This window comes from Choristoneura fumiferana, chromosome Z (genome assembly GCF_025370935.1).
Source record: "Choristoneura fumiferana chromosome Z, NRCan_CFum_1, whole genome shotgun sequence".
Lineage (NCBI taxonomy): Eukaryota > Metazoa > Arthropoda > Insecta > Lepidoptera > Tortricidae > Choristoneura > Choristoneura fumiferana.
The window spans coordinates 42,449,128-42,476,879 of record NC_133472.1 but is presented as its reverse complement, the minus strand read 5'-3'; the positions used below and the strand labels follow the sequence as shown (position 1 = coordinate 42,476,879).

Below are 27,752 nucleotides of genomic sequence, written 5' to 3'. Positions count from 1 at the left end.
ATGTTCGTGCTGTGTCAATTAAATGAATTTATGTCTCTCGCCATTGTGTTTAGGCGGCAGCCATAAACAGTCAGGTGAAAATGCAATTTAATATGTTTGCAAAAAACTTCTGCGGTATTTGTAATGATGTGATGTGGTATTTGACAACTCCTGATTTTGCCATATCTTAATATTATTATGAAAATATAGATAAACAGATAGTGTTTAGCGAAGAGAAAATTTAAATCGGTTGAAAATTGGATTTATAGTGATTTTTTGAAAAATCTATATACCTGTCTCTTTCTCAAACGCTTTTCTCTATGCAGCAAGTATGGCGGTACTGGCGTGTGACGTCACATGCCAGTAGGTCTTTCTCTGTCCAATCTTGAATTCCAAACCTTTATAACTTTGTTATTTGTAAAGGTAGCTTTAAAATTGTTTTTCTATTCGATAACAGGCATTGTGTAGTTTAAATTTATAAAACACTAGCTGTTGCCCGCGGCTTCGCCCCCGTTGTATTTTTTCTTTATTTTCTTCCATAAAAACCTTCTCCTGATAGTAACGAACACAACAAAAAATAATTATCGAAATCGGACCAGTTGTTCCCGAGTTTTGCGCTTAGCAACACATTTTACGATTCATTTTTATTTATATAGATATACAATATAGTCAAATACCGTATTTGCTAGCAAACAATCTGCAGTTTTAATGTGATTTCATTTTTTCAAGCATTATCTCTGATGGAAAAATTAAAAAAATAGCTACCGCCTCACAAAGTTACATAATCATCATGTGTCATTTCGTCACTAGTTTGAAAAAATCTCGTATCTCAAATCAATACGGCAACAAAATTGAACCTTGACCTAATGGTCATAAAGTGCACTCAGTAAAATTATCCATTTTGGAATACGAGTTTTTTTAAAAGTAGTGACGATTTGAATCATGTTAGAACAAATAGAGTATAGATCTTGTGACGAATAGTACCAACTATAACCGCACCTGTTAGTAACATTACGAGTCCTAGGCGATGAGTAACAGCCTATATTTATGCAAGCCACTTTCTTTTAATTATAAAAACTTATTTCATAACACTATACGCAACGCTGAACCTTTCATAATTGTATATTTCTGCATTGCGAGTTCGTAAGTTATTGCTAATGTAATGTTACACTAGCTGTTTAAGATGTCCGTGAATAATAAAATGTAGCGTATGTGCGGCCGTGTGAATTATTTAGTAATATCAGCGCCAGTAATAAACAAATTTAATTTTGAATATCGTAATATTAGGTGATTCTCCGCGGGTTTTTAGGTGGTCCGCGGACCGGGAGACGAGCTGTCGGTAGGCCTCCAACAAGATGGAGCGACGACCTGGTTAAGATCGCGGGATCGCGGTGGATGCGGAAAGCACAAGACCGGTCTGAGTGGAGAGCCTTGGGGGAGGCCTATGTCCAGCAGTGGACGTCTTTCGGCTGACATGATGATGATGATGATGAGGTGATTCTATGGCGGTACTTGATTCGCAGCATTTTATAGGCGATTGGTATTGTAATTGTTATAAACTACGAATTAATAATGAGAGTCCGAGAGTGCGAGTCGTAGTAGGCGCGGATTAAAAACCGGCCAAGAGCGTGTCGGACTCGCCCGAAATAGGGTTCCGTGGCTATTACGAAAAAAAAGTAATATTTTTGGTAAGGATATCGTATTTCGTACGGAATATTCCTAGTTTAGATATATTTTATACCTTAGGCTGCTATTTACTCTTAAACTACTAATAATTCTCAAGAAAACTTAACCGTTACAGTTTTCCTTGTATGTTTGATATACTTACTACCATCCTGAATTGTTTCAAATTTTTCCACCCACCGTTTTAGATTTTAGAGGGGGGGGGGGGGCGCTCGATTTTAATGAAAATTTGCACTTTAAAGTTAAATATTTTGCAAACAAATCACTGAATCGAAAAATGGTTTAAGCAACCCCCTAATGATTTTAAAGACCTATCGAACGATACCCCACACTACAAGGTTGGATGACTTTACGTCTATGGGAGGTACTCTAAAAAAAATTATTTTTGATTTTTTTGTTGTACCATTTTGTCGGCGCAGTTTACATATATATTCTTGCAAAATTACAGCTTCTAGCATTGATAGTCCCTGAGCAAAGCCGCGGACAGACAGACATGGCGAAACTATACGGGTTCCGTTTTTGCCATTTTGGCTACGGAACCCTAAAGACCGTGTTCTATGCGTCATTTGTCGTGCATCTGACATCACGCGCGCAAACCAATCCCTGCTTTGTTTCCGAATTTTAACCAATCAACAAGCACGTCTATTTGCAACTTCGAAAATGATTCGTATTAGCTTAAAATATGGCTACTTTTTGTGTGGAATTTGTTCTGAGTTACGCTTCCTGACTTATTATTTATTCGTAGGTTATAAATAAATAAATAAAAAATATACACAAGTTAAAGGGGGCAATGAGTGGGCCAGATCGCTTCAAGAACAGATAACCGTCGGGGTATAAAGGTCTTCGAGTGGCTACCTTGACCGGAAAATGAAACTTGGCAGGCCTCCTCCTGGTGGACTGACGACATCGCGAGAGGTACGGGCAACCGATGTAAGTGGCGGGTGGTCGTTCGTTGTGGCGTTCTTGGGGGCAGGCCTTTGTTCAGCAGTGGACATCTTTTAGCGAATGATGAAATTAGCGTAACAGTCAATTGAGTTTGCAATTAGGCGATGCCAAAACGTCAAAAAGAATTGCGTTTTGACATCTCATAACAATACGGTATTTGACTATTTTGTATATGTTTTATAAATTAAAACTACACAATGCCTGTTATCGAATAGAAAAACAATTTTTAAGCTACCTTTACAAATAACAAAGTTATAAAGGTTTTAAATTCAAGATTAGACAGAGAAAGACATACTAGCATGTGACGTCACACGCCAGTACCGCCATACTTGCTGCATAGAGAAAGAGAAGCGTTTGAGAAAGAGACAGGTATAGATTTTTACAAAAAATCACTATAAAGCCAATTTTCAACCGATTTAAATTTTCTCTTCGCTAAACACTATCTGTTTATCTATATTTTCATAATAATATTAAGATATGGCAAAATCAGGAGTTGTCAAATACCGTATTATATCAATGTTTGTTGCTGTCAAATACTGGCCTTATACTATCCCGACCAGCTCACGCTAATTATATTTAACAGGAGTGCGAGAGAGACGACACTATACGAACTTGGAATATCGTAGCCCCTCAGTAGTAACTGACTCGGGTGAACGAAACCCGGATGCGGCCGATATCCCTAATTTCGTCATCACGCTGAGCGAACGAAATATGCGAATTGTTATAAAATAATGAGCCCGCTACGGCCAAGCGTGGGCTTTAATGTGTTTGAACTTTGAAAATGTACGCACCGAGCGAATATTACTTGGTCGTGTTGTATTTTTTCCTGGCGTAGGATCGGGGCCGTATAGGCTCGCATAGTTGTTAAAAGTCATAATGTATGTTTGGCATAATGTACTCAGTACTTTATTGCGCATATGGGCGTTTTCAAAAAAAAGAGTACCCTTTCTTTTTTTAATTTTGAAAAAAATATGGTTTTTCTTCCTAAAAATCAAGAGCACAGTCAATTTCGATACTTTAAAAAAACGTCCCAAAAAAAAATTACAGTTTTGCGACGTTTTTTTCATACACTCAGTATGGGCGTGACAAAACTGAGTCATATAATTTTGGATGAATAAATGGGGTCATTTTTTTAAACGATCGGATTCGATTGTGCTCTTAATTCTGAGTAGGAAAAACCATATTTTTCCCAAGAAAAAAAGAAAGGGTACACTTTTTTTCTGAAAACGTCCTATAATTGTTTTAAAGGTGGTAAGACTTAAACAAATATATACCTACACGACTTATTAACTTAACGTTAAGGTCGTGCATACATATTTTTGTAACTTTCGCCGTATCGATCTCATTGTTGTTGACTGTACTTATGTATTGTTTGTCCTTGGTCATATCATAACTCATAACTCTTTTTTTTCTCTGAATCCATGAATTGTCCTGAATTGTTATAAAACAAATCTAACCTTATCTATAAAATTGCACAGGATGATCTTTAGAATTTTCGGTTCTTTTCGACTTCGACTAGAAAAAAAAAAGACGAACATTACATTAAGACTTTATAAATAATGCGATTTGTACGCACCATGCTCGGTCATGTTTTTTTTTAATAAGTTGTGTAATTTTTTTTGCAATGCTCTTTTGGTTAGCGATAAACAGAAGCGATTTTGTAATATATATTTATATTTACCATAAAGTTTCATGTGATTTGTTGATGAAAAATAATTGTGGCATAGTATGTTTATTTTTTATTCTAGTGTTTTAATAATAATAATAAATTCATTTATTTCGGGCAAATTGGCCCATACAATAAATACCTTATAGACCAGGGTTTCTCAAACTTATGGCTCCACGTACCCCTGTTAAAGTTTCTATACGACAGCGAACCCCTACCCCCCCCCCCATTTTTATTTCAATCATCATGATAATATGATGTATACTATTTATTTCAATAAAAGTTAACAAATATAGGTAAGAATAGTCTTGCCAACGAAAATACAAACTGAAACAAACAACAACAAGTAACAAACAAATAAGTAACAAATTTGAAGTTGAAATAAAAAATACAAAGAGACTCCAAAAACCAATCTTAATCATCTTGCCGCCACCATCACGTAAACCTTGTCGCGAACCCCCTACCGTCGAATAGCGAACCCCTAGGGGTTCGCGTACCCCACTTTGCGAAACCCTGTTACAGACTAACATAATCATATCATATTTATAATTAATAATAATATTTAAAACTACTTTAATTTTAGCTTTTATTTTATGTTTTATTTTGTATTGTGAAAATAAGAACTTTGAAAATATTGCCGGAATTAAATAGTGTTTTTAGGGTTGCGTCGCTCAGTCGCCAAAAAAGGAACCCTTATAGAATCACTTTCTTATGCGTCAGTCTGTCAAGACCTTTCTTCTCAGGAACACGGTCTGTTGCTCCTTACAATAACGTTAAACTAAAAGAATCCTTTCATTTTACAGACAAAACTGAGCAGTTCATGGAAGGCCCAGGCCTTATTCAAGAAGTTCGACGCGCGAGCCAACCATAAGGTGTATGGAAAGGGCCGTATTTGTGCCCAGAATAAGGTGCTTATCATCGGAGCTGGGCCTTGCGGCTTGCGCGCCGCCGTCGAGTGCCAGCTGCTCGGGGCCAAAGTGGTAAGTGGCCTTGTAGAGGACTGTAATAAAGCCCAGGCCTTGTTGAATACGTTAGACGCGTGAGTAGCACTAAGTGTACCTAAGGGGAGGGCCGTGGTGCCCAATACAAGGTGCTCATTATTAAAGTTGGGTCGTGCGGCTTGCGCGCCGCCGTCGAGTACCAGCTGCTCGGGGCCAAAGTGGCAAGTGGCCTTATAAAAGAGCACTCTAATAAGGCCCCGGTATTATTATCCGGCCAGTATTAAGTTGCCTAAATAAAACTATGTTGCACTTGTAAACTTTTAAGACTGAACACAGTAAAAGAGGGAGTTAAAAATAAATAAATCTGATTTAAGTATAATCAATCGATCTTCCACTGGACTCTGAACAAATTACATTTAGGTTTTCAGTTATTTAATTACTACCCATTTAAATGACAGATGCTTGGAGTGAATGTTTTTGTAAGGCAACCCGGAGAATGTGAGAAACGTGAGTTAGGCATGTCTTCGAAAATAATTCCTCGTATTTAGTGTACACAAGCTTTGCCTTGTCATCATTCACATCAAATAAAAACCGGGTATTTTATGCGGAATCTTCCAAGTTTAGGTATATTTTATACCTTAGGCTGCTATTTACTCATAATTCTCAAGCAAACTTAGCCGTTATAGTTTTCCTTGAAAGTTTGATATACTTACTACCATCCTGATTTTTTTCAAATTTTTCCACCCACCGGTTTAGATTTTAGAGGGGGGGGGGGGGACGCTCGATTTTAATGAAAATTTGCACTTTAAAGTTGAATATTTCGCAAACAAATCCCTGAATCGAACTTAGCAAACCCCTAATGGTAAAAGACCTATCCAACGATACCCCACACTATAGGGTTGGATGTGAAAAAAAATCACCCCACTTTACATTACCCTAAAAAAATTTTTTTACAATTTTTATTATACCATTTTGTCGGCATAGTTTACATATTATATCCGTGCAAAATTACGGCTTTCTAGCATTGATAGTCCCTGAGCAAAGCCGCAGACGGACAGACAGACATAGGGATTGCAATCCGGATAGTTCGAAATCCGAAATAACCGAAAAAATCCGGATTTTTGCTGTCTTTATAAATTCGGATTTTAAACTATAAATCCGGTTTTTTCGGATTTCAATTTAAGTTGACATTTAAACTTGCTCGCATTCATTCATTCATGCGTTCGCTTCGCTGCCAGCCAGCCGTCATAGTTGCCTGCCACGTGACATAACCTTTTCGGCACCCTCCGCGCCCCGCTGGCTACCTATAGGAATGTGATTTCATGTGATGCGCAATAAGAATCGATTTTGTAAAAGATCGATGTTATGGAATGCGATCTGCAATTATTTAACCGATTCACGAAAATCCAATCATATCTCAGATTGATTCGTTTACTTAGAAGACCGGATTAAAAAATCAAATTAGGTATTGCTATTGTAAATGTTCCTTAATTGAGAATAAACATCTAAGGTTTTGTGTGTGCCTTTGGCATTGAAGGTTAATTTTTGAAATACCTTTTTTATGTAATTCCGGAGGGTACAATTTTTTTTTACTTTTGGTGAAAATAAACACTCGTTGGGATACTCCTTTGCATTAGGATTTCAATGATAGAAGAGGTACCTATTTAAATTCAATAGCAAAATAGCTATGCGATATTTAAAAAAAAATCGCCACCGAAATTACGATATTGACAGCGAAATTACTTCTTTATTAATTACATAGGAAATTAGTTGCAAATTAACTATTACTATGATTTATGTACGTAACTATAATTTATTTTATCTACATGTACATATTCGTTTTAAATTATTAATTAAAATTATTCTTTGTTCCCAATATTTGAATGTAGGTTCGATCAAAATAAATCGAATGCGAAATCGATTCGCTTGACCTTTCATAATCCATAATTTGCAAAGTCGCACTTGCACCTACTGTAAATGACAGACACAATATATAGGCATGTTCATTAAGCAGACGCGTTTATACTTGTTATTAACATTCATCCTTCCACCTCCGTCTCAGGTAGTACGCTCAAAGAAAGCAGGGTGATCCATATAGCCAGCATGCCACAAAAAAATATACACACGCTAGTATCACGGTAGTAATTACTCATTAATAGCATGCTTTTGTGCTAAGTAATAAGCATAATCCGTACCTTTATATTTCACGAGAGCGACGCGAGCAAGCGAGTGAGTTTAACATGAAACTACCGTTAGATTCCCAATCCGCACTGGGCCCGCGTGGGAACTATGGCCCAAGCCCTCTTGTCTTAGAGGAGGGCTGTGCCCAGCAGTGGGACGTGTATAGGCTGGGATGGATGGGATGGACCGTTAGATTCAATCATAATGAAGCATAATTAGTAATTTCGCTGCCATATCTGTAATTTCGGTGAACAAAAATGGCACCGGAATTACGGCACCGAAGATTACGACAACAAAGTATTTTGGCGATTACTGCTAAACTATTATTGCATGAGTAGCTCTATTCTGAGAAATAAGAACAAAGTCAACTAATAAACAAAAATAGAAACATTGAATTAAAATCATTGTATATCGCACAACGGGGATCCACGGAAATTACTTTTAAGATGACCCATACACATCGCGCGAAAGACTTGTACTGATAGGCACACAAAATTCGGTAGTTGGAGGATCACTCTGCGTGATAACTAAAACAGAACTAATGTACTTTCCCATGAAAATGTGAACATGGCGTATCCTTCACCATTTAGATATTAGCAAGTATTTGCGCAAAGTGATATTGGTAACTCGACGTGTGAGTGCGACAATCACAAAATGGTCAACCTATTTTTAAATAAATATGTATTTAAAATTTAAAAAAATATTATAGAATGCGTTATATAATTAGCTTCATTTTATGTACATTTATTAGAAAAATTACTCCTAGAACCAAAGTTATGCTCAATTGATACAGCAAAACCGCAGGCAGATAGGCTTCACAGACTTACTACAGTTAGTGTTTCCAATCAGAGTATTAGACTGATTAAACGCGTAATATACAAAAAACACAGTTTATTTTACATTTTCTTAATGTAATTCCATATTTTTTAAATTGGTAAAATTATGTTAAAAATCGAAAATGGAATGAATGGATAATCCGGATTTGTACGTGTTGATATTCATAAAATCCGGATTTGAAAAAAGACCGGATTTTGCAATCCCTAGACAGACAGACAGACGGCGAAACTAGAAGGGTTCCGTTTTAGCGTTTAAAAATTTAGGCGAGCCGATGGGAATCGAGTCGTTACGACGGCACAGCCTCAAGTGATACGTTCTTCATCGTGCGCTGTAACATTACCAGGTGGTCGTTGAGAAGCGTGATCGCATGTCGCGAAACAACGTGCTCCATCTGTGGCCATTCGTGATACACGACCTGCGCTCGCTCGCCGCGAAGAAGTTCTTCGGCAAGTTCTGCGCAGGCTCCATAGATCACATCAGCATCAGGCAGCTACAGTGTATACTGCTCAAGGTAATACGCAGGGTGTAATTCCATAAATATAAGAGGTATCAGTAAATTTTAAACTGGTTTTGAAAGTACGTTGTGCAATGGATGAGTAAAATCACATTTTTTTTTTTAAACCAGAAATGTACCAAATATTAACTTCAAACCCTCCCATACATTTATTAAGCCGATAGTTAAAAGGCCTAATCATTTCACCATTATCGTATAATGATTCATGAATTATAAAAAAAAACTGCATTCATTTATTTTCTAACGTATTGCTCCTCTCTCATCCACTCAAAGGTTGACTGGTACAGATCCCTTAAAGGGATAAGTCCGCCTTTGTACAAGTATCTTAAAGTTTGTCAATTGTATTTTGTTAATTTTCTTTTGTACAATAAAGAGTTTACATACATACATACATACATTTTCAAAGGTTAGCTTTTTATTTACTTGTCAATAAAGAATTACAGCAGTGCAGTTAAAATCAATGCGCTGTAAAACTCAGATTAAGGTAAGCCGGGGCAAGCGCGCCGGCGGGGTAAGCTTACACAAAAAAAATAGATACACAAAAAGAAATAAAAGAACATACAAAATTGCATCCAAAAACAACTCGTTCATCATTTTTTTTGACAGGTGGCATTACTGCTGGGAGTGGAGGTCCACGAGGGGGTCAGCTTCGAGGGGCTACTAGAGCCAACCATCACAGAGAATTCCGAAAGTGAGTGTGTTCTATTGATTCAGGCGTTACTTTGCGGAGGTCCATATTAATGAACTGAAAACACAACGCGGGTGTGCAAAGTTATTGTTTCAGTTCATTAAAGGGGCTGTTTTACCACCCATTGATTGATTTTATCTGAAGGATAAATGTGATGCCGTCTCCGTCTATTCGAACAAAATAAACAGAGACGGCATCACATTTACACGTTTTCAGAAATCAGATTCCAAAAATGTGATAAACTGAATTAAATAAACAAAATTTAAGTAATGACTCTCATTGGACCCCTGCTAACCCGTCATAAAGGCAGTTATAAAGCAGGTGTACACTCTTAAGCAAATTGACAGTTTAAAATGTTGCTGTCCTGCTTATAATAGCAAAGAGTGACAAAGATAGAACTTTAATCACATGATGCGCACCCGGCTTTAAACAGTTGTCATTTATCTTAAAGTCCCAAATGTATACGAGTATTCCCAATGTATTTCTACAAATTAAATGATTAAATTACTACGTTACAAGTAAATACAAAATAATTTAAATATCAGATTTTAATAAAAAAATATCTATTTACTTTTACACCATTAAACAAACAGGAATAATCGAAGCTAAAAGAAGAGAAATAAATAAAACTATTGGTCATGGTCATGATTCATTTAGGACCCTAAGCCGTGCTTGAATTATTGTCAAATTGTAATGCCACAGATTATGTTATGTACGACCTGAATTTTTCTAGGCAATGGAACGTGGCTGTCTCACTATGACGACATCCAGCGTATTTCTTAAAAAAAAAAAATAAAAAATTAAATACTCATCCAAATTCAAAATCAATGAAAATGGTATCTTAAAATATCCTATTCTTTCCAAAAATAAAATAAAAACTATAGGTTATTTTTTTTGGTGCATCCCAATTGGTGGTGAAACAACCCCCAAGTGTGACCTCTCTTAGTCGCAACACTCTTGGGGTGTCCGTGGCGGCTGTGGAATAATATCAGATGATGGGCAGGTAGTGTCATGGCAACTGTATTAGTAGATTATTGTCGTGGCCTGAAAGTAGCCAATTGCTGGCTGAGTATGAGTATTAAACGGACGAGCTTGCGAGTCTGTTTAAACTAATACGAAGCCAGCAATTGCTATTCCAGCCGAGACTAATATGAAGCTTTTCTCAAAAATGATGCGCAAGGTGAGGCGTATTTTCGATAATAATCATAGATCGTTTGGGAAAAGGGTGTACATTGGTAGACAGGTGTCAATTCACTTTTATCCAGATTTTTTTCCGCGCAAACTATAACCCCTCAGTTCTATGCCCGTATTTCACCAGCTTTGGGCTGGCGCGCGCGGGTGTCGCCCCCCGAGCACCCGGCGTCCCAGTACGAGTTCGACGTGCTCCTCGGCGCCGACGGCAAACGGAACACGCTGCAGGGCTTCAAGCGGAAGGAGTTCCGGGGGAAGCTCGCCATGGCAATCACTGCTAACTTCATCAACCGGCACTCGGAGCAGGAGGCCTCGGTCAGTTTAACGGTGTAGGGTTTGTCTTGTCTGATCTGGTATGACGCGCACCGCCACCGCATTTATGTACAATGGCCTGCATAAGTGGATGGACACCTTACGTTCTATAATCGTTTGAACACGAGAGTTGGCGATTTTGTTAAGTGTTCACAAGAAATGAACTAGATGGCGCTGTTAAACAGTTATTATGATATGATCGATATTTTATCCCGTAACAGTAATAATGTGTTGATAGCTGAGTTGATCGGCTGCTTAAATAAACTCGTTAATGATCATGATTTCGTATCCTACATATAAGAATTGTTTTTTTGTTCTTATTTTTATATTTTATAAGTTTCTATTTTAATTTTGTAGATAACTGATATGGAAATTAAAAAAAATACTCTGAAAAAAGGATAACGTTGTAACAGAAATAATACACGTTTTGAAGTTTAAAATATAAAAAATTTATTCCTAAAACAATATTTCTATTCATTAAATATTGACGCAGTTATTAATGTTATACTATATATTAATTAAATAACTGAAAACCAGAAAGTAATTTGCTCAGAATCCAGAGTAGAATCGATTACAGCCAAATATGTGGTCTACCACCCTAAAGTTGATAATCAACAATGCCAATAGACGTGTCTGTCAACTTAAAAGTTCGACTTTAGAGACATATTAATTTGATAGGAAGTTGTTTAAAAATTGTTAGACCACTTATTTGGCTGTTGGTATGTTCATAGAATAGTCGGTGCTCAATTTCTCTGAGAAATTATTAATCTTTAAGGCATATAGTTAACGTAAATCCTACTTATATTATAAATGCGAGAGTTTATGAGTATGTCTGTATGTTTGTTACTGCTTCATACTAAAATGGCTGGACGGATGTGGATGAAATTCGGCATGTAGATAGATAAAGGTCTGGCATAAGCACATAGGGTATTTTTTTATTAATTTTTATCCCGATATTCCCATGGAAACGGAATAAATTTTCAATTTTTTTTTAATGATTCAGCTCAGATAAATGCTACATAAATTAGGCGCGTCTGTTTTATATACAACGTTAATGTAATCAACGATGCAGTTTTCAGGAATTCCCAACGAAATTTAGTAAGATACCGGAATTTCAATTTAACTATTGGTCCTGGTTGTTTAAAGGCGGACGATGGATGCAATATGGTGACGAAAGCATAAGATGGATAAGACTTTTTATTAAACATCGATTGATATTTTTGTATAAAAATGTGAAGCAATTTGAGTGATGGTGATAATGTTCCTAATAATGGTGATGTATCTTTACGAATACGCACCTCTTACATAAGTGCATAGTGAACTATAGAAAGAATGCACTGAAAATATGTAATATAGAAAAAAATGTGATTATTTACTGCAACAATAAAATTATATTTTTTTCAATTATGTTCTCTTTTTTAAACCAGTTGCAGTCATATCCATATTACGTATATCCTTCGCTATGATTTTGACGTAAATCGCATCCGTCATCCGCCCACTGCTGATTGTTTAAGTGTAAGGGGCTCGGGTTGTAAGTGTAAGGGGCTGTTTCACCATCCATTGATTAGTGTTAACTGGCGGTTAGGTGTGATGCCGTCTGTATTTGTTATGTTCGAATAGACGGAGACGGCATCACATTTAACCGTCGGTTAACGCTAATCAATGGATGGTGAAACGGCCCCTTAATGTAAAGCTGTTCCAATCCTGATGCAGGTGCCGGAAATAAGCGGCGTCGCGTTCATATTCAACCAGAAGTTCTTCAAGGAGCTGTACGAGGTCACCGGGATCGATCTGGAGAACATAGTATACTACAAAGACGACACGCACTACTTCGTGATGACCGCGAAGAAGCACAGTCTGCTGGATAAAGGGGTGCTGCTGAACGTGAGTGACCTTCGAATCAAAAAACGCTTTTTCGCTTCGCATGCTCGTAAAGTTCGTGTTTATGCTGTATCTAGGCGGCATAAAATGACTTTTTATGCTCTAGTGTGTAAAATAAAATCTTCGTCTAAGACCATGGTAAATCAGGTGTCAACCGGCCACAAACAAAAAAGTTTATATGTTTTTTTTTTATAATTATAAATTTATATAAAACTAAAAAACAATCAAAATAATTCAATAAAATTTTAAAAATGGAGTTATATAGTAATGCGTAAAAAGTAACAGGTATATAGAAAGTGAATAATTGTTTCCACTGTTGCTATTTAATTTCCTTGCAATCTAAGTGAAAAGCAGAGTAAAACTCTAGCATTAAACCCATTTTCCCCTCGACGTGTCTATCCACCCTCGCCGTACCGGCTCGGGTGGCTATATGAACGTCTTGGGTAAAATGGCTCGTTTTATGCCCTCGTTGTACAATCTACTTTTATGTCCACACAGTAAGAGCGAAAAAGACGTCTCCCCGTCGGTAAACGTCTTACGCACACTTCTGCACTAATGCACATTTTCTGTGACAAAATAATATAACAATGACTTTTAAAATAAAATATTTTAGTTATTACTTAATTTATAATTACATTCTTCCCGTTTCATTCTCAACAATAAATCATACAACTAGATAAGAGTGCCGCTACCACGATAGTGTTTTGGTGCATAAGCCACAGTTGACAACCTTCGAGCGACCGCCGAGCGTAGGTATGAAAAGTGAAGTACATACAGGAGATTGACTTCTGAACTATCTGTGTTTTGTGCCAGGACTTCGCGGAGGTGTCCCGCCTGCTCTCCGTAGAGAACGTGGACCGGGCCGCCCTGATGCGGTACGCCCAGGAAGCGGCCCGCTTCTCCACGGAAGGCAGGCTGCCTCTCCAGGAGTTCGCGCTGAACCACTACGGGGAGCCCGACGTCGCGCTCTTTGACTTCACATCCATGTATGCCGCGGAGAACGCCAGCATGGTGAGTGGATAATAGTATTTAATGCAACTGTATCGTAATAGGGGTCCTTAAAACACTAGTGTCGAATCCAATGTCGTAACAGAATCCAATGTCGTAATGCTGGTCATTACCTATGGTTTTTGAACGCATAATTGAGGATTTACTATATGGGTGTAGATAAATGTATTTATAAAGACAACATGATCCATATGCTTGTTGGATCAATTTCTGGGAATCGTCATTTTCTTGTAGAAAAGAATGATGGGCAAAAATGTATGGTACAGTCGAGCTCATAAACGTGTGGGAAAAAATTTGATCAAAAATATCTGAACACGCTTCTACGCCGTTAACAATAGAGTCGTGTTCAGATATTTTTGATCAAATTTTTGCTCACAACTTTATGAACTCGACTGTACCCAGCCCAATCACTAATAGAATTAGAAGGTAGGTAGGCTTATTGATCCCACTATTTGCTGTAATTGTTATTATAACGACTAGACTGTGAAGGCTGGGAGAAAAACGGTCAAGCGTGAGTCGGATATAGCATTACAACGCATGCGGGGCACAGCTAGTGTAGTAATAAACGTTGTGTGTGTGTGTGTGTGTGTGTGTGTGTGTGTGTGTGTATTTGAAGGCTGATAACTCTCTTCTCCGGGGTTTTTGAAGGTTGTCCCCGTATTAGAAAATGAAGCTTATGTAACTAGCTTTCACGTGGTATACATGAGATTTATATTGGTTGTAAGGGCCAATTGGCCCATCATTCTTTTCTGTTCGCATATCTTCCCAAATGCTTTTTTTCTTCTATGGTTTTTACTGAAACTTATTTGCAAAATCGCGTTTTTCCCCAATTTAAATCTACTCAGAAATATATAAATATATCCGCTCCATCGATACTGTGTCTGTGTCGATTCAAATTGAAAAAAAAAAAACGCTACTGTTTAAAATAAGCTGCAGGAAAAAACCATAGTTAGAAAAAAAGCATTTGAAAAAAAAATTAGAATAGAAATTTTGCTACTACGAAATAACGATCCTGGGAAATTGATCTAACAAACCGCGTAACCTGACTTCGCGCTCTATGTTTAACGTCAAACATCAAACGGACCTCACGACACTAACGCCATCTAGCGATATTTCGCCTGCGTTAAAACCCTCATTCGAAGCGTTTTTTTTTAAAGTTTCGTCCTAGTTCTGCTTGAGCGAAAAGTAGTTTGTCGATACGTATAATAATAGTACATTACTGCAGAGGCCATGAAGTAAGAGATTGATGGACGAGTTCGGGGTAGACCCGGATAAAATGAGTCCAGCAATCCCTGTTCTGGCCGAGGTTTGTATAGTGCTTTTCTCAAACAATGTGAGGAAATATTTCATCCATCCATCCATCCATCCGTCCGTCCGTCCGTCCGTCCGTCCATCGCATCGCATCGCATCGCATCGCTTCACAGTATCGCAAATGCTTACAGAGTAGTGGTGGTTGGCTGTCTGTAATTTTTCCTTTGTCAGTTTAATGTTAGTAAGCAAATTTAAAAAGTTAGAGCAGCGGACAATAATGGATTTTCATATATACTTCATGGCCTAGGCCAAGAAGTTATGTAGGGAGGTGGTAGGGAGCCATAAATGAGAAACTTCATGTCTCCATTTCGTGACATTAACGCATACATTTCCGAGCATGTTTAAGAAAATGTGTGTTTCTTCAGGTGTACGAGCGTCGCGGCCGGCGTCTCCTCTGCCAGCTGGTCGGGGACAGTCTGTTGGAGCCGTTCTGGCCGACGGGCTCGGGCTGCGCGCGCGGATTCCTGTCCGCGCTGGACGCCGCCTGGGCCGTGCGCGCCTGGAGCTCCGCCGCGCACCCGCTGCTTGTGCTGGCCGAGCGCGAGAGCGTGTACCGGCTGCTGGGTGAGTGAGACAGCTGCGGTGGTCGTGTCGGCTCTGTCTGAGCCTTGTGGCCGACGGGCGCGGGCTGCGCGCGCGTAGGGTTGCCATATGAAAAAATGAAAAGTCCTGACAAAAGTCCTGACATCGCCCTGAAAGTCTTGACGTTTCTTGTAACAGAGATTGGACCTAGGTTGAAGGACGAGCCGGCGCGGCGCTGCGGTCCGCGGTGTACTGTATACTGTATCGTGGATCTACGCTTACCTTTCCCTCCGTGTAATAAATGTATTGTATTGTAAACTTGTGTGGTGTCGGGTTAGAATTACACCTCTCCATTTCTTCCGTGGATGTCGTAAGAGGCGACTGAGGATATAGGTTAAGGTATACCGTAGGCGACAGGCTAGCAACGTGTCACTATTGTACCGTTTTTGTCAAACTTAAAAACCTAAAATTGCTAAAAGTGGCTCCGAAGCGGTAACGTTTCGTGTGCTCTGTCTACCCCATTTGGGAATACAGGCGTGATGTTTGTGTGCGTGTGTGTGTGTGTGTGTGTAAACTTAATTGTAAATAAACTGTAAATAGTGCATTGCATCTTTTCTACCGACACGACAACCTTTTACCACAGGCTCTGTTCCCATCGGATGCAAACCCATGGAGTAGCGCCATGGCCCGCTGGAAAACCAAACTCGACCTTTATATCGTCGTGTGTGTGTGTGTGTGTGTGTGTGTGTGTGTGTAAACTCTTTATTGTACATAAAAACACATGAAATTAACAAATAAATAATAATAAGAATAAGAATAGTGGACGCTACGAGTACAATGAAAAGATAAAAGAGCCACAATGAAATGTATCATGAAAACAAATGTTTATTTTTTTTCAATGAGGTCATTTCTAATAATCCTGACAGTTGGCAAGTCCGACCGCAATCCTGACAAAGGGTCGAAAATCCGGACAAGTCCGGACAAATCCTAACGTATGGCAACCCTGCGCGCGCGGCTTCCCGGACGCCGCCCGGGCCGTGCGCGCCTGAACATTTGATTACTTTATTTATGGTCTATTTCTGAAATGAAGATACTAAAATGACAGTCTGAAATGTCAAAAGTAAAAATAATGTGGCCATGATTTCGGTTTCGTAAATAACCGATAAAATGTATATTTTACGATAGCAAAAATAACATTATAGCATTCAATATTCTACTTTCCATTTTGAAAATATAAATGCACTTTTACGATAAAGTGATAAAATCTAAGCACAGGTAAAAATACAGTGGTCATCACTTAGTGCCAACGTAAAAAAACAATACAGAGGGGCTACTACAAAACTAGAAAAACGAAGTTCGTGTGGCACCGTCCCTTTCACTCGCGTATTAAATGAGATAAGCGTATTCTCATATTATTTAGTTAATGTAAAACTTACTTAGAATGAAATTGAAACTTATACATCAACATCTATAAAAAGTCGAAATATCTCGAAAACGGTCGCATTTTTATTAGACCTATTTTACCTTTTCTAGAATGTCCTAAGTGCCCTACATTTTAGTGCATCACGGATCCGTTCATATCTTAATATTTTACGACATACATACATAGGTACCTACAAAATCTTTCGCTGATAACCGGTTGCGGCACATCACTATTTATGAGACGCAAAAACAGGTAACACATGAAACGTCATTTTAGTATCTCGAATTATGGGACAGACCATAGTCTAACCCCCTTATACATAAAACTTAACAAGCCTATGTTAACTAACAAATGCTTTGTCCTTTCTAACAAATACAAATGTCGAAGTGACAGATAAGGACAAACGAATTTTAGCGGCATTTTAACTAAAATAGTTTGATTGTCGTTTATGAATAAGGGGGTAATGCGTTAGCAAGATGTTCTCACTGACCTGCGTCCTCTAATTCCAGCCCAGACGACCCCCGAGAACCTGCACCGCGACTTCGGCGCGTACACGCTGGACCCTGGTACCCGGTACCGCAACCTGAACCGGACGGCGGTGCCGGTGCCGCGCGTCGCCTCCTTCTACGACTCGGACGAGCCGCTGCCGTTAGACGCCGGGACCGCTTTGCGGAAACGGCGCCGCGGTATGTTCACTAGTCTAGATGTTACACAGCTGTTAGTTAGGAAGAGACAAAGAAACATATAAATGTTTTCCTATTCCAAATGTTTATATTTTTAATAAATGAGAGAGAGAAACATTTATTTACACATATTCGATACACTTAAAAATACATTAGATGGAAAAAAAAATAACATCGAATAGTATAAAGTGGACCCCACTCAGCATAATGTTACGGCAAGCCGCAACGCTGTTTTTCAGTGGGACCCATTTAAAAACTAAAACATATAAAAACATACAACACACTATGACGACAATGGGAAATGCGTCTTACGAACTGAAGTAATCAATGATTTTCCATCGCGTTTTATCGGAAAAGTTCGTATTTATCATGCTCTCTCAATGAGGGCTATCGCGAATTAATTCGCCACTAGAGGCGCTAGTGTAGCGTGAGGTCTCCGAAATGTCAAATCTCATAGTTTTTGGGTGAGCTACGCGGGTTTATTCATAATTAGAATAATTTTGTGAATATTTTGCAATATCTGAAATTAATTATGGCAAATATGCGTTCCGGGGCAACGAATGTCTGTGTTTTGAGACATTTTTGTCTTTCGGAAACCTTTGTCCTCCCTTTTTTCCGAACAAAACGGGGACTATGCAACACTGTGGCATGCTCGATATTTTTATGGTACGATTTTAAGGTGTATTAAATATGATTTTAATCTAAACTTTGTTTTCACGCCCGTAATAACAGACTTTGAAAGCCATACTTAAAAACCTCACGCAACAGTGCGCCATCTAGTGAGACAAAAAACGATAGCCCTCATTAACTCAGTACCCATTGTATTTTGTCATTTGACAAAAAAATAATGGATATGAAAATGTCTCTAATTTAAATACGCGCCGCGATACGAGACGAGGCGCGAGACGAGGCGCGAGACGAGGCGCGAGACGTTTCACGAACCGAGAGTGTAAATCCCGCATAACTGGTCTCGCGCGTCTGGTCACACTCTCACCTCGTACCTCGCCTCGCGACTCGTACGCGAGTGTAAGGGCGCGTTCAGACTGGCGGGAATCGCGCGATTCCTGCGCGGTTTGAAACGCAAAAATGTGTACTATTCAGACACCGCGGTTATTTAGCGATTGGCTTTTAGTTACAAGATAGACGTCGAAGAGGAAATGAAATACTGTATCTGTGGTTCCTTACAATAAAGAAAAGAAGAAAAAGGCGATATTGGGTGCATCCAATATTTAGTGATCGATTCAATCGTGGCCATTTCGTTGCGTTGTGCGGTGAGGGTTTGCTTGGGATGTTCAAAGTCCAAATAGAAAGGAACGTTAAAGGTTTATTATCAATTTAAACTACAATAATCACTAGAAGTTAGTTAAGGATGTCTAAGAATGTTAAATGTTATTAAAATGTTATCGAATGCGCCCGGTCGCGGCGGTTCCGAATAATGCACTAATAATGTAAGTATGTAATTAATTTGCGTCGATTGCTGACGATGCTCACGCGGCTATTTCACGTGTTAGGTGTATTGCACCGAACATGCATTATATCTCAAACTAAGAATGTTCGAGGAAAAATTATTTAACTATTTAAAAATGTCAGTAAAATCTTTTGAAGTGCTTGAATTGATCAGGGAATCTGCGTGGCCTCCTGAAATGTGACGTCCAATCCGCGCAGTATCCGCGACGCAATGAGGACTATCGTTTTTTGTCTCACTAGATGGCGCACTGTTGCGTGAGGTTATTAAGTGTGGCTTTCAAAGTCTGTTATTACGGGCGTGAAAACAAAGTTTAGATTAAAATCATATTTAATACACCTTTAAACCGTACCATAAAAATATCGAGCATGCCACAGTGTTGCATATAGTCCCCGTTTTGTTCGGAAAAAAGGGAGGACAAAGGTTTCCGAAAGACAAAACTGTCTCAGAACACAGACATTCATTGCCCCGGAACGCATATTTGCCATAATTAATTTCACATGTTGCAAAATATTCACAAAATTTTTCTAATTATAAATAATCCCGCGTAGCTCACCCAAAAACTATGAGATTTGACATTTCGAAGACCTCACGCTACACTAGCGCCTCTAGCGGCGAATTCATACGCGATAGCCCTCATTGAACGCTCTCGTCGAGCTCTATAGTAATTAAATCGGGCGGCCCCGCGCGATTGTATTTTCTAGCGTTTGGTTGGTGGCAACCGCGCGGTTATGTCTGAACGCTTTGGAACATTTTCATGTAAATATGGTACCGCGCTATTCCCGCCAGTCTGAACGCGCTCTAAATGCGGCATTATGTAATCTGTGGCACGGCGCTGAAGCGTGTATTGTTATTGTTCTCGCAGAAGCGGAAGTCTCCGACGACGTGCTGCTCGCGTGGGCGGGCGTGTCCGAGGGCGGGCTGCGGGCGGCCTGCGGGCCCGCCGCGCTGCAACAGTTGCTGCGCCGCTACCGGCCCGACCTGCTGGGGGACGCGCCGCATCTCGCACTGCAAATGGAGTTGGGTCAGTGACTATTTATTTATTTATTTGTTTGCATGGGTCAAATTTTGGAAGCTAATGGACCACGCGTCAAAATGGACCAATAACCAACAAAGCTGAGAGTTAGGTCATTAAAAAGGTTTGCTTATCTACTTTATTTCGTTCTATGTGCACAAAGTTGAATTCCATTGCTTAACTGGACGCTGTTTTGCAATACTGAGTCAACTCACTGTCATTTTGCAATACAATGTCAACTGTGTTGCAGAATTAATCAGAATTAACACACTATTGCATAACAGCATCCAACTGAGATATACATGTTTTAGTCAGAGTAAATTGGGGCCCTAGTGAAAAAGGGGTTAATTCTGCAGAAGTTGAACCGCTGATTTCGACTTAAGCCCCTTTACACATAAAATAGAAAATAGCTGTGTAATTTCTGCAGACTTAACCCCTTTTTCACTAGGGCCCCATTATGTATGAGAAACTATGTTTTTCTTGGAGAATCGCGGGTAAGTAAAGCAATATACGTAAAGTCGTCACTGATGGAAAAGAAAGGGTTGCTTTTGAGTTCGCACTATACAATGTGTGGCCCAGAACGGGGATAATATTAAAAACAGCGGCTCCATAAATCAACGGTAATGAGGGCTATCGCGTATGAATTCACCGCTAGAGGCGCTAGTGTAGCGTGAGGTCTCCGAAATGTCAAGTCTCATAGTTTTGGGTGAGCTACGCGGGTTTATTTATAATTAGAATAATTTTGTGAATATTTTGCAATATCAGAAATTAATTATGGCAAATATGCGTTCCGGGGCAATGAATGTCTGTGTTTTGAGAAAGTTTTGTCTTTCGGAAACCTTTGTCCTCCCTTTTTCCGAACAAAACGGGACTATGCAACACTGTGGCATGCTCGATATTTTATGGTACGGTTTTAAGGTGTATTAAATATGATTTTAATCTAAACTTTGTTTTCACGCCCGTAATAACAGACTTTGAAAGTCACACTTAAAAACCTCACGCAACAGTGCGCCATCTAGTGAGACAAAACGATAGCCCTCATTGTTTCAGTTCATCAACAAAAATACAGTCAGCAAAAAAGCTAGTACATATTAAAAATGAATTTCTAACACAAACTTATATCTCTCAGGCATCGCTCCATTCTCTGCTAGCGGCTCGACGCGTGACATTGCGGAGTCGAAGCTGCGCTCGTACCTCTTGAGGGTGTATGGAGCCTTCAAGGGGGAGATACCGCACGTGCATCACCAGTCCGACGTGTTCGACCAGGTCTGTGCCCATAATAATCGATCTCGATTAAGGTCACAGCTCATTAAGGCCACCCGGCGCCCGACCAGCACCGCCTCGGCTTTTGGCGTCCACTCGTTGTCGACAGGTGGTCCATGGGGTCCATTTTTGCAGGTGGTAGGACCTTGTGCAAAGTCCGCCCGGATTGCTACCACCATCTTGCTCGCTAATCCTGCCGTGAAGCAGCAGTGCTTGCACTGTTGTGTTTCGGCGTGGAGAGTAAGACAGCCGGTGAAATTACTGGCACTTGAGGCATCCCATCTCAGGCCTCTAGGTTGGCAACGCATCTGCAATACCCCTGGTGTTGCAGATGTTTATGGGCGGTGGTGACCTCTTAACATCAGGAGACCCACTTGCTCGTTTGCCATCCAGTCGGATAAAAAAAAAATGGGTGAACGCCGCTTGGTAAACGAGTGGACGTCTCGTGGTCCACGAATTTCCGAGTATAGTCTATTCGCGTTAAGAAAATAATGTCTCATCAGTGCAACTGCAGACTAAAGCCGTATTCATACTGGGGTTTAAAATAAAACTATTTATTTCATAAAAGCAGTCTTATTATTACACATTATTTTCAAATATAAATATTACGTAATTATTTTAAAAATTATTCAAAATCGTCAGAAGTTTCATTCACATTTATAAATGTGAATGTGAATTTTATTATAATAAAAGAATTCTGTTCCGCGAGTTCCATTACATTGTCTAAGTCCCACATGGTTTTTCTTCACTGACCACGTGCTCACAGCATTTCTTCCATTTGTTAGTCTATTGTTACTATTCCGTCGTAAAACAGCTTTTCTTTAAGTTTAAATGTGGGGTTACTGACAGCAATATAATTATTTATTTGAGCCCAAACCAACTATTTTGGATTGAGTTTACAATGGTACGATGGTAGGCGGAGGATGTCAATGCCATTTGCTTTGGCGGTTTCGTCAACTAAATATGAACAGGTGAGGTATCCATTTTTAAAATTGACAAAAGACACGTCTGTACTGTCTGAAGGGCTTACTTCAAATGGTCAATGTGAACACGGCTTTCTAATTTACTATGTTCTAATTGGTCAAGGGGCGTGGCTAAGCTGAGTGACAACGATGAGTCACTATTTTCTTAACGCTAATGGACTATAGTCTATTATGAAATGAGGGGGGGGAGCGCCGCGCCGGCCGCGTGCGGACGCGAGGCAAGCGTACAAGCTGCGAGCGTGGTAGCCACTAGTGTTGCGCATAGTAGTTCACTAGTAGGAGCGCTAGGTTTAGTTCGCCGCTCCCCAACGAACTAGTTCGCTCTTTTAGGTCGTCAGCTCCCGACGCCGACGCTGATCAACGCTCCCGTCTCGAACCAGAGGAAGGATTCCCATATTATTATGCTTATACTTTTTGCATTGCACTTGTGGTAATTTATTTGGATTTTTTTTTTAATGTAATAAAATATTTTTTAAAAATAATAGTTAAGTACTTAATGAGGGCTATCGTTTTTTGTCTCACTAGATGGCGCGTGAGGTTTTTAAGTATGGCTTTCAAAGTCTATTATTACGGCGCGAAAACAAAGTTTAGATTAAAATCATATTTAATACACCTTAAAACCGTACCATGAAAATATCGAGCATGTCACAGTGTTGCATAGTCCCCGTTTTGTTCGGAAAAAGGGGAGGACAAAGGTTTCCGAAAGACAAAACGGTCTCAAAACACAGACATTTATTGCCCCGGAACGCATATTTGCCATAATTAATTACAGATATTGCAAAATATTCACAAAATTATTCTAATTCTAAATAAACCCGCGTAGCTCACCCAAAAACTATGAGATTTGACATTTCGGAGACCTCACGCTACACTAGCGCCTCTAGCGGCGAATTCATTCGCTATAGCCCTCATTGAAAAGACGGTTTTTGCTATATCAATTCTTTTGGCGATAAAACGTTGATTTTTGTTTTTGGCTCCGGCCGCCGGCGCCGCGCTCTTTCGTTTACTCCCCGCCCTATATACAGTACATATACAGTTCGTTCGGTCTCGGTCTTACTCATCGTGTGAACTGAACTAACGAACTAAGGAGCGAGCGGTCTGGGAACTAGTTCGCGTAGTTCGTGTGCGGGAGCGTTCTTAGGACCTAGTTCGTTCGCGAACTACACAACCCTAGTAGCCACTCGCCGTCCGCGCGTCGGACACGAGCGAGCGAGGCCATCCGGTGACGCTACGGAGGTGATGTAGTGAGCGCATGCCCATACAGATCTATATAAAGAATACTAACAGCTCGCGGCGAGGCGGTGCTGATCGGGTGCCGGGTGGATCTAATGAGCTGTGACCTTAAACTTTAAACATTCAACAGATCAGATGAAGTATTTCTCCAAAACGTTAGCGGTCTATTTCTTACTATAAAATGATATTTAAGAATTGTGATGGTCATGCGCGGTAGATCCGTATACAGTCAACTACAAAGATCGATACGGTTAAAGTTACAAAGAACATCTACAGTCGAGTTCATAAACTTGTGAGCAAAAATTTGATCAAAAATATCTGAACACGCTTCTACGACATTAACAACAGAGTCGTGTTCAGATATTTTTGATCAAATTTTTGCCCACAAGTTTATGAACTCGACCGTACCTACACACGATTTTAGTGGTAAGTCAATAAAGATGCGTATAAATATTTTTGTAACTTTTTGTAGTTGACTGTACATTTTTTTTTAATAAAGTTCCTATCTATAGCGTCCTTTATGCATGTTCGAGTATGTTTAGCAAAAGAAGATAAGAAAGGTGAGTTTTTTATGTCTGTCTCTCTTATGAGTCGCGTCAATATCACTCATTTTGGATTACGTTGAAAGATAAAGTGAAACCCGAGCACAGAAATTCACCACCATTTTTAACTGACTTCAAAAAAAGGAGGAGGTTATCAAATTAGTTGAATTTTTATTCGACCGACTTACAGATTTGCTTGAAAGTTTTGTACCAATTTACAGATCAAAATAAGCCAGCAGAGCGAGAAGCACGCGAGGGCAACGAACGATGCGATATCGGTTTATTCGAGTAAGTGCACACTATGTCCGTTATACGATATTTGTCAACACCCCTAAAAGCCATAGTCTACGTATTATAATTAAAATTTAGATATGTTGCCAGCGTTTAAAATAAGTGTTAACAGCAAGGCAATCAGACAACAACATCCGCGAACATAAAGTTTTATTAATCCATACTAATATTATAAATGCGAAAGTTGTGTTTGTGTGTTTGTATGTATGTTTGTCCGTCTTTCTCGTCGAAACGGAGCGACAGATCGACGTCATTTTTGACATAGAGATAGTTTATGGGCCAGAGAGTGACATGGACTATTTTTATTCCGAAAAAATGCACAGTTCCCGAGGGAACAGCGCGCGATAACCGAATTCTATGCGGGCGTAGCCGCGGGCAAAAGCTAGTAAATTAATAAAACTGGATAACACTAATAAGTAGCAATTTCTGAAAAATAAAAGGTAGTAAATGAACATTTACTGTTTCCACTGTTGCAATTAAAATTTCATAGTAATCAAGGTTTTCATCAAGTCACAATTTCCATTGTAATTATTGAAAATAGGACTAGCTTTAAAAATATTCTTTGTCAGGTATGTGCGAGTATTCGATAGCTGCTTTTGATTCTGTGGTAGTATGCTCCAATAAATGGGGCCTTATTATGGGTTAAAACAGAACGTATAACTTTTTCATAAAAGTAATTTTACCCTCGACTTAACTATCAGCCCTCGCTTACGGCTCGAGTGGGTATAAACCTCGAGTGAAACGACGCATTTTATGCACTTGTACAATCTAGTATATTTCTTTACGTAGACGCAGCCGAAGCCGAGAAATCCCACTCGTCCTATAGAAAGAAGCGTCGCGGTCTCCGCACACCCCAAGTAAGTACCGACCCCGCCGAGTACATCCGCAAGCAGATAGGGAAGCTTGACCTCAACGATATAACCACTCTAGCCCGCCTCATCGACGGCCACGATGCCAGTGATACATACGCCAACAAACAGAAAGAATTGCAGGAACAAATACTAGCCCTTCTAGATCCAGACGACACGCCGGACCCTAAGGTCCTAAGAGAAACCCTCTCCAACCTCCTCCAGGGCACGACGAAAAGCCAAGTCAAGAATAAAGATAAAGTTGGAACAGTGATGAATTATTTTAACCAACAAGTAGAGAAACCGATCAAGCCACCGAGAAGGTTAAAGGGACTAGACGCCTCCTCGATTAAAGTGCCAGATTTCTCAGATATATTTCAAGATAGCTCTGCCGATACTGACGCTACTCTAGTCAGCTCGGAGTTCAAAAGATCCTCACCGAAATTCACACGCTCATCGTCTACTGAAACACCTAAGCTGACCAGGACATCTTCCGTGGAGAGTCCTTTGAAAGGCAGGAGATTATCTGAAGTCTTATACGCCAACAGGAACAGGAGTTCGCAAAGTCCCGAAGCGAAACTCCAGCACCGTTCGAACTCCATAGACTCTCCGGAAATAGTGAAGAACACGAAACGAATAGCGCTCATGTTCGAAGGTCATTCGCGGAGGAGCACGCCCAGTCCAGAGTCCCGCACGATACGCTCCAGCTCCATCAGCACCCCCGAAATGATGCTGCGCTGCCAGCGCATGGCGCAAATGATCGAAGGCAAACACACTTCTAGTCCAGAAAGAGCCAAGTTAACCGAGTCGATAGGTAACCGCGAGTTGGCGGCACGCAGGCAGCGAATGCACGAGCTTATCCACGGTCAGAAGCCAAAGGAGATCGAGGATGTTAGAAGGTCGGAGCTTACCGAAATGCAAGCGTTCCGTTTGCAACGCGTATCTGAAATGATGCAGAAGAGGGCGGAGGGGAAGAAGAAGAGCGGCGGCAGAAGGAAAGCAGCCAGGGTCGTCATGAAGCAGAGGTTCGAGAAGAGTCTACAGATGTTGGCCGCTGAGCCGAGGATGGAGTTCGCCTCTGCCGATCTGGATAACGATTACGGGCTGCAGCAGTACCGTGCCAGCGCCCCCCATTTCGGCGAGAGGGTGAAAACGCTGGAGAAACAGTTGCAGCACTATGTGAGGTTTTATGTGGTGTGGCATGCGCTCACTAATTGCTGGGTACAGTCACCAGCACCAATATCTGGCACAACAAGCGTGCATAAATATCTGATACGACTCTATTTCTAGGGCCGGAAGGACGTGTCCGATATTTTTGCACGCTCCACTGTGGCAGATATTAATGCTGGTGACTGTACGTTAGGCTACTTTTGGGGATGAGAAACATGTTAGGGAATCTGTTTTAGTTGATCTCTGGTTTTTCTACACTAAGCGCCTGTTTCGACACTTCAATTTGACGAAATAAATAAAGACAGCATCACATTTATCTGTCACATAAAAGTTATCAATATCTAATTGGTGAGACAGGGGGTAAGTCTTATATCCTGTTTCAGTTTCACCACTTTTTCTGGTAATACTCGTAGATATATTTGATGCCCTCTCTGTTTATTCTAACAAAGTAAGCCGATCGCGTCATAGATATTCTGTCACATAGACTAAGTTAACAAGAACTTGACAGAGTATGGCGACTCGGGGGGGTAGTTCTAGAAGTGCGATAAAGATGCAAACGTGTGACGTTGCAAGGCTCTAAAAGTCTCTAAATAGAAAAAAAAATAGCAACAAGACTTCGTTGGTCTATCAGTTGGTTGTCACAGTTCTGTGGCTGTTCGTTGTAGGTTTTTTCGTGGCGTTTATTTGGATTGTGTTTTTTTTTTTTTGATAACATGCTTTACACTCAGTAAATGTATCTGAGCAGTCACGATAAAAAATCAACAAGTTACTTTGTAGATTTTAGGCGAAATACGAAATTTAATAATATTTTATAAGCACGTTTGTTTTAACATAGTGTTGGCTTTTAACCAAAGGAGTTTTAAACTGTGTTTTTTTAAATGGCCCCATTACACTTGCGAAGCAGTGAGCATAACTAATTCAAACTTCCTTAAACTACTATTATTATTTTTTACTCTTATTTTTAATCTGTGCTATATTTTATTTTTATCTGTATTGTTTTATTGTTACTTTAAATAAATATTTTCTTTCTTTCTTTCTAATAAGTATTTTATTTTATAAAAAAAAAACTTTCTGTCAATTTTCTTGCGGCGCATTCTTCTTGGCACTGTTGGTCTTTAAAAAGTGACATGAAAAAGAGCCCTTTGCAGGTTAATTACAGAATAAAGGTTTTTGGTTA

General features: G+C 39.7%; 1 protein-coding gene across 6 annotated transcripts in view; it reads left to right on the top strand.

Annotated features, from left to right (window-relative positions):
- Positions 1-5,176: 5,176 nt before the first annotated feature.
- The window catches only part of Mical (Molecule interacting with CasL), a 51,893-nt gene continuing 29,317 nt past the window's right edge, over positions 5,177-27,752 (top strand). For 4 of the 6 annotated variants that reach the window (XR_012452371.1, XM_074100541.1, XM_074100548.1 and 1 more), the window contains exons 1-12: positions 5,177-5,253; positions 8,576-8,743; positions 9,353-9,437; positions 10,753-10,940; positions 12,651-12,821; positions 13,632-13,829; positions 15,503-15,701; positions 17,592-17,768; positions 20,096-20,254; positions 21,375-21,511; positions 24,488-24,554; positions 25,347-26,584. Coding sequence is in view for 5 of the 6 variants with exons in the window: in XM_074100541.1 (XP_073956642.1) it covers positions 8,600-8,743; positions 9,353-9,437; positions 10,753-10,940; positions 12,651-12,821; positions 13,632-13,829; positions 15,503-15,701; positions 17,592-17,768; positions 20,096-20,254; positions 21,375-21,511; positions 24,488-24,554; positions 25,347-26,584 (2,763 nt within the window). In the remaining variant the exon portion in view is untranslated. Of the gene's footprint in view, positions 5,254-5,419; positions 5,436-8,575; positions 8,744-9,352; positions 9,438-10,752; positions 10,941-12,650; positions 12,822-13,631; positions 13,830-15,502; positions 15,702-17,591; positions 17,769-20,095; positions 20,255-21,374; positions 21,512-24,487; positions 24,555-25,346; positions 26,585-27,752 lie in introns of those variants that run through there. The other 2 variants (XM_074100557.1, XM_074100532.1) reach the window with 2 other exon arrangements.